The sequence below is a fragment of the Salvelinus fontinalis genome, chromosome 30 (assembly GCF_029448725.1).
Source record: "Salvelinus fontinalis isolate EN_2023a chromosome 30, ASM2944872v1, whole genome shotgun sequence".
In the NCBI taxonomy this organism is placed as follows: Eukaryota; Metazoa; Chordata; class Actinopteri; order Salmoniformes; family Salmonidae; genus Salvelinus; species Salvelinus fontinalis.
This window is the reverse complement of record NC_074694.1, coordinates 27,986,278-27,999,987: the sequence shown is the minus strand read 5'-3', so window position 1 is coordinate 27,999,987 and position 13,710 is coordinate 27,986,278. Positions and strand designations below refer to the sequence as shown.

Below are 13,710 nucleotides of genomic sequence, written 5' to 3'. Positions count from 1 at the left end.
TATGTTGAACATAATAAACGGCTCTCTATCCACCGGATGTGTACCAAACTCACTAAAAGTGGCAGTAATAAAGCCTCTCTTGAAAAAGGCAAACCTTGACCCGGAAAATATAAAAAACTATCGGCCTATATCGAATCTTCCATTCCTCTCAAAAATTTTAGAAAAAGCTGTTGCGCAGCAACTCACTGCCTTCCTGAAGACAAACAATGTATACGAAATGCTTCAGTCTGGTTTTAGACCCCATTATAGCACTGAGACTGCACTTGTGAAGGTGGTAAATGACCTTTTAATGGCGTCAGACCGAGGCTCTGCATCTGTCCTTGTGCTACTAGACCTTAGTGCTACCTTTGACACCATCGATCACCACATTCTTTTGGAGAGACTGGAAACCCAAATTAGTCTACACGGACAAGTTCTGGCCTGGTTTAGATCTTATCTGTCGGAAAGATATCAGTTTGTCTCTGTGAATGGTTTGTCCTCTGACAAATCAACTGTACATTTCGGTGTTCCTCAAGGTTCCGTTTTAGGACCACTATTGTTTTCACTATATATTTTACCTCTTGGGGATGTTATTCGAAAACATAATGTTAACTTTCACTGCTATGCGGATGACACACAGCTGTACATTTCAATGAAACATGGTGAAGCCCCAAAATTTCCCTCGCTAGAAGCCTGTGTTTCAGACAGAAGGAAGTGGATGGCTGAAAACTTTATACTTTTAAACTCGGACAAAACAGAGATGCTTGTTCTAGGTCCCAAGAAACAAAGAGATCTTCTGTTAAATCTGACAATTAATCTTGATGGTTGTAAAGTCGTCTCAAATAAAACTGTGAAGGACCTCTGCGTTACTCTTGACCCTGATCTCTCTTTTGACGAACATATCAAGACTGTTTCAAGGACAGCTTTTTTCCATCTACGTAACATTGCAAAAATCAGAAATTTTCTGTCCAAAAATGATGCAGAAAAATTAATCCATGCATTTGTTACTTCTAGGCTAGACTACTGCAATGCTCTACTTTCCGGCTACCCGGATAAAGCACTAAATTAACTTCAGTTAGTGCTAAATACGGCTGCTAGAATCCTGACTAGAACCAAGAAATTTGATCATATTACTCCAGTGCTAGCTTCCCTTCACTGGCTTCCTGTTAAGGCAAGGGCTGATTTCAAGGTTTTACTGTTAACCTATAAAGCGTTACATGGGCTTGCTCCTACCTATCTTTCCGAGTTGGTCCTGCCGTACATACCTACACGTACGCTACGGTCAAAAGACGCAGGCCTCCTAATTGTCCCTAGAATTTCTCAGCAAACAGCTGGAGGCAGGGCTTTCTCCTATAGATCTCCATTTTTATGGAATGGTCTGCCTACCCATGTGAGAGACGCAGACTCGGTCTCAACCGTCTTTACTGAAGACTTATCTCTTCAGTAGGTCATATGATTGAGTGTAGTCTGGCCCAGGAGTGTGAAGGTGAACGGAAAGGCTCTGGAGCAACGAACCACCCTTGCTGTCTCTGCCTGGCCGGTTCCCCTCCACTGGGATTCTCTACCTCTAACCCTATTACAGGGGCTGAGTCACTGGCTTACTGGTGCTCTTTCATGCCGTCCCTAGGAGGGGTGCGTCACTTGAGTGGGTTGAGTTACTGACGTGATCTTCCTGTCTGGGTTGGCGCCCCCCCTTGGTTTGTGCTGTGGTGGAGATCTTTGTGGGCTATACTCGGCCTTGTCTCAGGATTGTAAGTTGGTGGCTGAAGATATCCCTCTAGTGGTGCGGGGGCTGTGCTTTGGCAAAGTGGGTGGGGTTATATCCTTCCTGTTTGGCCCTGTCCGGGGGTATCATCGGATGGGGCCACAGTGTCTCCTGACCCCTCCTGTCTCAGCCTCCAGTATTTATGCCGCAGTAGTTTGTTTCGGGGGGTTAGGGCCAGTTGGTTATATCTGGAGTACTTCTCCTGTCTTATCCAGTGTCCTGTGGGAATTTAAGTATGCTCTCTCTAATTCTCTCCTTTTCTCTTTCTTTCTCTCTCTCGGAGGACCTGAGCCCTAGGACCATACGTCAGGACTACCGGGCATGATGACTCCTTGCTGTCCCCAGTACACCTGGCCTTGCTGCTGTCCCAGTTTCAACTGTTCTGCCCACGGTTATGGAACCCCTACCTGTCCCAGACCTGCTGTTTTCAACTCTTAATTATCGGCTATGAAAAGCCAACTGACATTTATTCCTGATTATTATTTGACCATGCTTGTCATTTATGAACATTTTGAACATCTTGGCCATGTTCTGTTATAATCTCCACCCGGCACAGCCAGAAGAGGACTGGCCACCCCTCATAGCCTGGTTCCTCTCTAGGTTTCTTCCTAGGTTTTGGCCTTTCTAGGGAGTTTTTCCTAGCCACCGTGCTTCTACACCTGCATTGCTTGCTGTTTGGGGTTTTAGGCTGGGTTTCTGTACAGCACTTCGAGATATTAGCTGATGTACGAAGGGCTATATAAAATAAACTTGATTGATTGATTTGATTGAATGAGTAGGTGTGTCTAAACTTTTGACTGGTACTGTATATCATTGAACAACAGTTTGATATTTCAACTCAACTGTTTTAATAGCTATGGGTAAATGTTACTGTATAATTCTGTAGGCATGTTCAATGTCTTCATGATCACAATTCTAGTGAGGTTAGTGCAAATTATTGCAGTACTGTATTGTATCACGGGAGCGAGCAAGATTACTTTCGTAAACTAGCCCAAGCTACAGAGTCTGCACATTTAGCAGTGCTGGGGACGGTGTAAGACGGATGGATGCTTTTGCTACGTATACTTCCTGCCACCCATTCAACGCCCTCAGCTTGTGCTGGCAAAGAGGGGAGAGGTGTGCTGCAAGCTGGTTGGGAGAAGCGGTCGACGTTGAGTAGCCAGACAGATATTCAGCAATGTAAAGGCTGCAACCAGTCAGTGGAACTCTGGATAGCTTTTTGATCATATACATAGCTTTAACCATGTCGTCAGCTTGCGAGGGAATAGCTTTTTTCTGAAACAACTACTTGAAGGCTAGACTAAACTAGCTAAAAAAGTGACTAGTTACAGTAAGTTAGCTATTTTAATTGGTTCATAGCTTAGCTAGCTGCAAGCTAATCTTCGACAAAAAGCTAGCTGGCTATTGTGAACTTCATGACCAACCTAAGGACTCTCGTCTGATGAAGCACATCGCAGGAGTTACTTTTCCAGCTCTAAAACGTAGCAAGACTCCACTGGAGAAGGACGCAAAAATGAAGAAACAGTTCAATCGGATGAAACAACTCGCCAACCAAACAGTTGGCAGGCAAGTAATGTTGGCTGTTGTTAAATTTAGCTAGCTAACGTTAGCTAGTTTTGTCTTTATTGCGGCGTTGGGGGTAGGGATGTTGCCCTGATTTTCTATGGCGTTCATATGCCGTATTGTCAGTTCAGTTGGCTAGAAAATACATGTTTTGTATCAATAACTGGTCATGTCAAGGCTAGAGCTAACGTGAATGTTGTCCAGTTTAATTTGTAGCTTTGTTCATCGAGGAAAAAGTGGTGAGGTTTCCTAAACAGTTCACATCTGTTGCTTGCTATGAACGGTGTGTGCCATGGTTGGAAGTCTAAGCATGTTGTTTCATGGTGAATTTTGCATCACATCTATTCGCCAGCATGCATACCGCACATTTCCATAGGTAACGGCCAGATTTGCACATCTTCTACTGATGAACTAAAGACATTTGACAGCTGTTATCCAAAGACTGTGACGACGTTCTACTTCACGTGGCCGAGCCACAAATGGCTTATGCTGTACAAAAAGTGCTTGCCCTGCAACAGTTTTTGTCCGCATTTAACTGACATTAATCTGGCTGGTTATTCATCCAACAATTTCATGCGGATACATTAACGTTACCTGACGCATGAAAAACAATCACGTCCGGGCTGATGGAAAGGTGAAATGCCGGAACAATTTTATTAATGCAATTTGTTCGTTCGACATGGTGGGATATTTTTGTGTCGGTAAAATGTATCATGCGAGAAATGGCAGTGGAAACGCCTTCATGACAAATATTGATATAATAACCATCATATCGAAGTAAACTTGGGAGTCACGCTATGATATGTTGTGTGGTCTTCCCACTATGACTCGGGAAAGCATGCAGGTTATTAGGCTACAGATGAAGTAAATGGTGAACTTCACAGGGTGGTGAAAGTGCAAGGTGATGAGCTTGATGCTCCTTTCCAATAAATATCGAGGGTCTTATTCTGGTGACATGATGATCAACGCTTGGCTGTCGTTTGGCAAATACAAGTAATATCGCTGTTATCCATAATAATCTCATACTGTATGTAGGTAGTCTACCCGCACTGTATCTGCTAGCTGTTGGCTAGAGCTCATGTACCAAGACCAGAGTGGGCACATTTGCTACTGGATATAACGTAAGATTTTGTGACAACCGTCAGCAGAGTTGAAAATGCGATAGAAAACAATGTAACGCACAGGCTTTTATCCACAAAAATGTATTTCGATGGAAACATCTCTGGTGGGAAATTGCTCATTGTTTTATGAAGATTTTAGAATATTCACATGAAAATCTGTCTGAAATTGAATGGAATCCTACCTAGTGAAGAGATTCAAGCAATGTTTTGGGATGCCAGTCCATCAGTGAGCCACCAGTCCTCCAGCTCTGTTGGCTGGCCATGTCACTTCAATGCCATGTCAGCCTAATCTGCTGAGGCAGCCAGGATGAGTGGTCAAGTTCATATTAACTGATGCTAACCAAGAGATAACATCCTTGTTTACCCTGTGTGGCTCAAAAGAGCACAGGTGTGCTTGTGGTAGAAGGCCCCCAGAACAGTTTCACCTCTAGTACTTATGGGGAGGGGGCACTAAACGATCAAGTAATGGAGTCGCCATGCTCTTCCATTCCACTTTCACTCAGACTAAAACTGAAACTGCCGACTCAATCAGTCTAGAGTTGCATTTGGCATGCAAAATTACACACAGTCAGCAAGATTTAATGCATTAAACAAGCTAGTGTCTAATACCTGAGATAAGTATGACACGATAGTGCTTCAATGTCTCTTCTCACTCTCAACCATAGTCTAGGGCCCCTGGCCTAATCACCAGTAATGGAACTACCCTTGAGAGAGCAGCCCTTTGAATAAGTGTAATCTTTGGGAATATCTTGTCAACGGATCACTAATTCCGTAGGCTTTTATCCATGGAGAGAGATATAGAACCTCCCTGTAACAGTATCCTTGAAAAGGAGGGACTGCCCTGCCTTGCAGACAGTAGCTAGTAGAATACACAGCCAGTGTTGTTGTCTGGCCAGGTCCAGGTTTCCCAAAAGCATCTTAAGGCTAAGTTCATCATTAGAACCTTCGTAGGAGCATCGTTTAATATCTGAGTGGTTTCCCAAAACCATCGTTATTGATATTGCAATTGAAAGCGCTCGTAATTTAACGCCTGCCTCAGAACACTTGTAGAACAGCAAAGTGTGTCGTAAGATGCTTTTTTTTTGCTCTACCACGTCACTTTATACACAGAAGATCTCCGCCAAACGTAGAATCACATACGTTTTTTGTCTCTCTGACCGCTGATAACTTCAGAACAAAGTTGACCACAAATGCAACTTTGCTAATGTCTTTGCAATGGTATAAACAAGCAATGTATAAAAAAGATGCTTGAAATTAAAACAGTAGGCTATAGGCCTATATTAATCATATTGAAATATATTGGTCCCGTGTGGCTCAGTTGGTAGAGCATGGCGCTTGCAATGCCAGGGTTGTGGGTTCAATTCCCACGGTGGGACCAGGGTTCAATTCCCACGGGGGGACCAGGATGAATATGTGTGAACTTTCCAATTTGTAAGTCGCTCTGGATAAGAGCGTCTGCTAAATGACTTAAATGTAAATGTAAATTTTAATGTTCAATTGCGTTTTATTTAGCTACTTGTAGACCACTCTAATTTGTCTCGGTATTTCATGTGTAGCCTTTCATGTGTGCAATGATGTGCCAAATCTGTGATTTAGCGAATTTTTATTAGAATAAGCCACCTCAATATTTGCAGCTATAGGTGGTAATATAATTCTAATGTTTAGTAAAGATTTGAATCGAGAAAGCTGATCCGAAAGCAGCACTCCCTTTCTTTCGATCCTATCAGTACCGGCATATTCTCTAACATGCACTTAGCTACCTTTCTCTCTGCATGGTGTTTTGGGAAACGCATGTTTCATCTTTGGCCTCTGTAGGAAAGATGCATCCTTAAAACACCTAAATTCCATCTCTATCGGGAAACCGGGCCCTGGCCTGTTATCATTACGTGGGGCTGTAGTGTGAGGGGTGCTTCGTGGGAGTATGAATATAACTTTTAGCTATGGGCTAGGGGAGAGCCCAGCACGGGAGGGTACGGAAGGTCTCCTTGGCTTCTCTGAGTGAACACATGACCAGAGATGATAGACATTGCACAACACGCAACAGTTGTGGCTCTAATAGTTTTAACTAGCTTCAGGTTCCTACTGCCATGATCTCTGATCTGGCAGAACATAATGGCAGGTGAAAGAACAAGTTGGAAACCTATCCAGTCCTTTCAGTGCTGATGGAGAAAAGGTGACTTGGAAAGGAAGCAATTGAAGAGTTTTGAGACACGGCCAAGATAACATCTCAGACTGGGGAATCTTCCTCTGCTCTGGTCTAAGGATCAAAAGTCACCTAGAATGCCACATGTGGATTGTGGAATGGAACATAGCGTTGAATTGGAATGTCCATCCGTTCTACAAACTCTAATTCTATGGGGAGAAACAATGTTCATAGGGCCTAGCTCTAATTCTAGAAAAGATCTGCAAGGCTAAGCTACTATGTACTTCTTTCCAATTGGCATCTTTTGAATGGCAGTGTAGTTAGCATAGAGAGGCATCCAAGTTGCCATACCCAGATAATCCTGGCATGTTTATTTGAGTGTAACCGTATCCTGAGTGCTCAGAGTATCCCCTTAATGTACCTTCAGCGCTGTACCGCTGGCTCAGGGTCAACAGACAGGACTGCAGGAATACTAATCATTTCCTCACTGTATTTAACTAACATTAAATCAGGAGTGTGTGTGATCCAGAAAGCAGACCTGTGGGAGAGTGTAAGTACAAGTATACATGTGATATACATATGTGCGAGCTACGAGCGTGCATGTGAGTATGAATGTGTGTGTGCTTGTTGTGTGTGATAGAGAAGGGCCTTTAGCCTGTCCCTGAGTTCCTGTGATTGTGCCGGAGCAGAACACTGTGTTCAGCAGTCAGCCACTCAGAGGAAATCTCTCCTTATTCTTCTCCAAACAGGAAATGGCCTGCCAGAGAAGTGCTGTTTCTAAGAAGAGAAAATGGGTGAAAAACACTGGCGTGATGAACGCTAGAGAAGTACCTGTGTAGAAGAGGATGTGAATCCTTGCCTACTCTTGTTTCTTGATTTTAACTCCCAAGTTCTGATGGACTTCAGATAGAACCTGGTGAGCCTGTTCCAGCAGAGTGGTAGAAGGATTGAGGAAAGAATCTAGCCACAGTTTGTCACAGGCAGACAGGTTGCACATCTCAGCACAGTAAGTTGTTTAACTTCTTACGGCTATGACAACAGCCAGTGTAAGTGCAGGGCGTCAAATTCAAACAGAAATCTCATAATTAAAATTCCTCAAACATACAAGTATTTTACACCATTATAAAGATAAAGTTGTTGTTAATCCCCCCACAGTGTCCGATTTCAAATAGGCTTTACGAAGAAAGTACACTATCTGATTATGTTAGGTCAGTACCTATTCACAGAAAAACAAAGAGAGGAGTCACAAAAAGCAGAAATATAGATACAATTAATCACTAACATTTGAGGATCTTCATCAGATGACACTCATAGGACTTCATCTTACACAATACATGTATGTTTTGTTTGATAAGTTCATATTTATATCCAAAAATCTCAGTTTACATTGGCGCGTTATGTTCAGTAATGTTTTGCTTCCAAAACATCCAGTGATTTTGCAGAGAGCCACATCAATTTACAGAAATACTCATAATAAACATTGATAAAAGATACAAGTGTTATGCATGGAACTTTAGATCAACTTCTCCTTAATGTAACCGCTGTGTCAGATTTCAAAAAAGCTTTACCGAAAAAGCACACCATGCTATAATCTGAGTACAGCGCTCCGAGACCAAAACAAGCCATTCAGATACCCGCCATGTTATGGAGTCAACAGAAGTCAGAAATAGCATTATAAATATTCAGTTACCTTTGATCTTAATCAGAAAACCTACAAACCTCAGATTTCCCACTTCCTGGTTCGATTTTTTTCTCAGGTTTTTGCCTGCCATATGAGTTCTGTTATACTCACAGACATCATTCAAACAGTTTTAGAAACTTCAGTGTTTTCTATCCAAATCTACTAATAATATGCATATCTTAGCTTCTGGGCCTGAGTAGCAGGCAGTTTACTCTGGGCACCTTATTCATCTAAGCTGCTCAATACTGCCCCTCATCCATAAGAAGTTAAAACCACAAGACATTCTTCAGTTCCCTAGTTCTCAAAGGGTTGGGTGTCTAGGTGGTAGGTCCATGCAACACTGAAATTGACTGGTCAGAAGAAGTGGGCTCAGTGGCACAACATCTCCTTGTAAAACTGGACATAGTAAGGGTGCTGAAGATACTGCAGCACCTCCTGCAAAACCAGAATAATACAAATAAATAAATGATAAAACCTTTACAAATAAAATTTGTAGTGCTCTGAGCCTGTTCTAGTCCTGTATTAGCGGACCCCTCCCCTCGTTGCCGGAAAAAAAATCGCACCACCCCACAATATTTTCCCATGGCTATGAAACCAGACAGCAACAGTATGCTACTTCACACCTGTAAGTATTCAGTTGTGCACAAGTTCTATCATTTCATCTGTGTCCAATATCCATTATGTTGTGAGCCCTGAGCTGCCAACTGTTGCTAATATAACAAATTCAACCTCCTCTCCAAACTGATTGAGTGTTGAAAAGGCCAGCAACAGCCCCTCTATTGTAGAAACCGGATAGAGTATTCATTTACCATCTCCAGCACGTTGCCATGGGGATAATTCTTAGGCTGGTGGCGGGGTGTAGCCTAACTGTTATGTTGTTCAGTGATCCAAGTAACTGTTGTTGCTATAGCTAGCTAGGTCACAAAGCTACCTCGTGGTGAGTGTAACAGTTCTACAGAGCCTGGTGTAGTCACTCGGCTCCATTCACTTTAATAGCCCAGGTCAGCTGAGAGAGGCTAAACAATTGTTTTGTTGTTGCTCCTGGGCTGGGACATTATACTAGGTCTATTTTTGTTTTTAGTGACGCAGTTTAGTTTGTCTGGATGAGCGAGTGTGGCTTTTATGTTGTTGGATATAGGCTACTGCTACTCATATTTGTTTGTACACCAAAATAACCATGCAAATATAATGGATTGGTGCTCCGAGTCAATAATTCCATGCAGACGCATTCCATGCACTCTGAACTGTTATATAACACAGAGGCAATAAATGGGAGACAGCTAGAGGGATTCTGACCTGTGGTTTAGTAATATGTTTTAAAGCGTGTTTCTCTCTGGAGTGCTGTAGTTGTGGTGAGTGATGTGAGTCTCATATGTCCCCTCTGGCCCTGGCTGCCTGCTGCTGCTAGAACCATGTATGTCCCAAATGGCCCCCTATTAGTGCACTACTTTTGCCATTTGGAACGCAGGCCATGTCTTCTGGTTTCTGAGGTTGAATGTCCACACACTTCATGTGACCTCACCAAGCTGCTTGGCTTCAGGCACTTCTCCAGAAAACTTCTCGACTTGAATCCTCGCTGGATTTGGTTTTGGGGCTTTGCTCGCAGCCCCTTTCTCTCGTTCTCCTTCCCTTTCTGCCTCCATCTTTCTCTCTTAGCCTCCATCTCTTTCGCCTCTTTTTTTCTCTCTCGCGCTCACTTACCATGCCTCTCTCTGGGTTGTAATTGGAAGCAGCTGTCCACCACTGTCACAAGGTTACTATAGTGCACAGAGCACAGTTTTTGGAGGAGAGGAGGGACTCTGTTGAGTTTAGGGCTCCAGTTACTGACTGTCTGCAGTTTAACATCTGACCTGAGAACTTTTCGCTGTACATCAGCCTAAACCTGAGCAGTGTGACCTTAACAGTGAAACTGTACCAGGACCAGTTGGCAAGGGGAAACGTTACAAGCTACAAAACGGATTACTTGACTTGTAGGAGGAATAGAAAGGCATGGGGGAGGGGAGAGAGGGAATGGAGTCTTGTGTGAAAGCACCATTTTCAACATGTTGGTCACATGCAATATCACACCGTCTCTTTGCTGAGATATGAAATGACAATCCTACTCATTACTCCACATGCTTAATCTAGCCTAGGTTATGTCAATTTTGTTTTGAGACAATTTCACTTCACCATTGGCTTTGAACGGGGCACCTGGCTCACGCCCGGGAAGCAGCCCGGTTCCTAAATGAATACAGCCTAGAATCGAACCAGGGTCTGTAGTAGAGGTCGACCGATTAATCGGCATGGCTGATTTAATTAGGGTTGATTTCAAGTTTTCATAACAATCGGTAATCAGCATTTTTGGATGCCGATTACATTGCACTCCACGAGGAACTGCGTGGCAGGCTGACCACCTGTTACGCGAGTGCAGCAAGGAGCCATGGTAAGTTGCTAGCTAGCATTAAACTTATCTTATAAAAAACAATCTAAACAATCACTAGTTAACTACACATGGTTGATATTACTAGGTTAACTAGCTTGTCCTGCGTTGCATATAATCAATGCGGTGCCTGTTAATTTATCATCGAATCACAGCCTACTTCGCCAAACTGGTGATGATTTAACAAAAGCACAATCGTTGCACGAATGTACCTAACCATAAACATCAATGCCTTTCTTAAAATCAACACACAGAAGTAGATTTTTTTAAACCTGCATATTTAGTTAAAATAAATTCATGGTAGCAGGCAATATTAACTAGGGAAATTGTGTCACTTCTCTTGCGTTCATTGCACGCAGAGCCAGGGTATATGCAACAGTTTGGGCCGCATGGCTTGTTGCGAACTAATTTGCCAGAATTTTACATAATTATGACATAACATTGAAGGTTGTGCAATGTAACAGCAATATTTAGACTAAGGTTTGCCACCCGTCAGATAAAATATGGAACGGTTCCGTATTTCACTGAAAGAATAAACATTTTGTTTTCGAAATGATATTTTCCGGATTTGACTATATTAATGACGAAAGGCTCATATTTCTGTGTGTTATTATAGTATAATTAAATCTATTATTTGATAGAGCAGTTTGACTGAGCGGTGGTAGGCAGCAGCAGGCTCGTAAGCATTCATTCAAACTTTACTGCGTTTGCCAGCAATGCTTAGCAATGCTTGAGGCACAGCGCTGTTTATGACTTCAAGCTTCTCAACTCCCGAGATTAGGCTGGCAATACTATAGTGCCTATTAGAACATCCAATAGTCAAAGGTATATGAAATACAAATGGTATAGAGAGAAATAGTCCTATAATAACTACAACCTAAAACTACTTACCTGGGAATATTGAAGACTCATGTTAAAAGGAACCACCAGCTTTCGTATGTTCTCATGTTCTGAGCAAGGGTTACAACATGATTCCATGTGTTATTTCATAGTTTTGATGTCTTCCTGATTATTCTACAATGTAGAAATTAGTAAAAATTAAGAAAAACCCTTGAATGAGTGGGTGTGTCCAAACTTTTGACTGGTACTGTATATAATATCTGTTCTTTATCTGTGGAATAAAGACAGATACAAATATTTCTGTGAAAGGCTAATATCAGCTGACAATATCAGTCAACCTATTTATCGGTCGGGCTTTAACCCCCACCATGTAAACCAATTGTGCTCAGGCTTTCATGTGGTTTTCTATACTGGGTGCCAGTCTGCTTCAACCAAGGCAACAATGTACCGTAGTTGTGTTGTATAATACATTTCAAACAGTGTGGTTGGTACACAGGCTAGTGCACTGGTTCACATGAAGAGATGCCTGCCCATAATACCTGACCCTGTTCTTCTGCACTGTGTGGAATCTAGTCTGTCTGGAAAGGTCTCATTGTATTGACAGTGTTTGCACATACAAAGTGTCTCTAATCAGTAGCTGTCAAACCTAATCTATCTCCTGTTGTATTTTCTCATCCACAGAGCAGAGAAAACAGAAGTCCTCAGCGATGACCTTCTACAGGTAAATAAATTATTACCTAGGCTACATTTTTGCATTTACTCTACCAACTCTCCCATTACGTGCTGTACAGTAAGTCAATGGAACTGTGGACTCAGCATATGTGAATACAAGAGGCTCTTAGTTACAGATTAGAGGTCGACCGATTAATCGGAATGGCTGATTAATTAGGGCCGATTTCAAGTTTTCATAACAATCGGAAATCGGTCATTTTAGACGCCGATTTTGCATATATATATATTTTTTTACACCTTTTATTTAACTAGGCAAGTCAGTTAAGAACACATTCTTATTTTCAATGACGGCCTAGGAACTGTGGGTTAACTGCCTTGTTCAGGGGCAGAACGACAGATTTTTACCATGTCAGCTCAGGGATTCAGTCTTGCAACCTTACGGTTAACTAGTCCAACGCTCTAACCACCTGCCTCACGAGGAGCCTGCCTGTTACGCGAATGCAGTAAGAAGCCATGGTAAGTTGCTAGCTAGCATTAAACTTATCTTATAAAAAGCGATCAATCAATCATAATCACTGGTTAACTACACATGATTGATGATATTACTAGTTTATCTAGCGTGTCCTGCGTTGCATATAATCGATGCGGTGCGCATTCGCGAAAAAGGACTGTCGTTGCTCCAACGTGCACCTAACCATAAACATCAATGCCTTTCTTAAAATCAATACACAGAAGTATATATTTTTAAACCTGCATATTTAGCTAAAGGAAATCCAGGTTAGCAGGCAATATTAACCAGGTGAAATTGTCACTTCTCTTGCGTTCATTGCACGCAGAGTCAGGGTATATGCAACAGTTTGGGCCGCATGGCTTGTTGCGAACTAATTTGCCAGAATTTTACGTAATTATGACATAACATTGAAGGTTGTGCAATGTAACAGGAATATTTAGACTTATGGATGCCACCCGTTAGATAAAATACGGAACGGTTGTATTTCACTGAAAGAATAAACGTCTTGTTTGACATGATAGTTTCCAGATTCAAACATATTAATTGTATTTATTTTTTTAAATTTTATTTCACCTTTATTTAACCAGGTAGGCTAGTTGAGAACAAGTTCTCATTTGCAACTGCGACCTGGCCAAGATAAAGCATAGCAGTGTGAACAGACAACAACACAGTTGATGACCTATTGTTACACATGGAGTAAACAATAAACAAGTCAATAACATGGTAGAAAAAAGAGAATCTATATACAATGTGTGCAAAAGGCATGAGGTAGGCAATAAATCGAATAATTACAATTTAGCAGATTAACACTGGAGTGATAAATCATCAGATGATCATGTGCAAGAAGAGATACTGGTGTGCAAAAGAGCAGAAAAGTAAATAAATAAAAGCAGTATGGGGGTGAGGTAGGTAAATTGGGTGGGTAGTTTACAGATGGACTATGTACAGCTGCAGCGATCGGTTAGCTGCTCGGATAGCAGATTTTTAAAGTTGTTGAGGGAGATAAGTCTCCAACT

At 42.0% G+C, this 13,710-nt stretch overlaps 1 protein-coding gene across 8 annotated transcripts in view; it reads left to right on the top strand.

Moving 5' to 3' along the window:
* Positions 1–2,683: 2,683 nt before the first annotated feature.
* The window catches only part of arhgap17a (Rho GTPase activating protein 17a), a 51,755-nt gene continuing 40,728 nt past the window's right edge, over positions 2,684–13,710 (top strand). For 2 of the 8 annotated variants that reach the window (XM_055890276.1, XM_055890278.1), the window contains exons 1-2: positions 2,685–3,310; positions 12,193–12,232. In XM_055890276.1, the coding sequence (XP_055746251.1) occupies positions 3,186–3,310; positions 12,193–12,232 (165 nt within the window). In that variant the 5' untranslated portion in view covers positions 2,685–3,185. Of the gene's footprint in view, positions 3,311–12,192; positions 12,233–13,710 lie in introns of all 8 variants that reach the window. The other 6 variants (XM_055890280.1, XM_055890273.1, XM_055890274.1 and 3 more) reach the window with 6 other exon arrangements.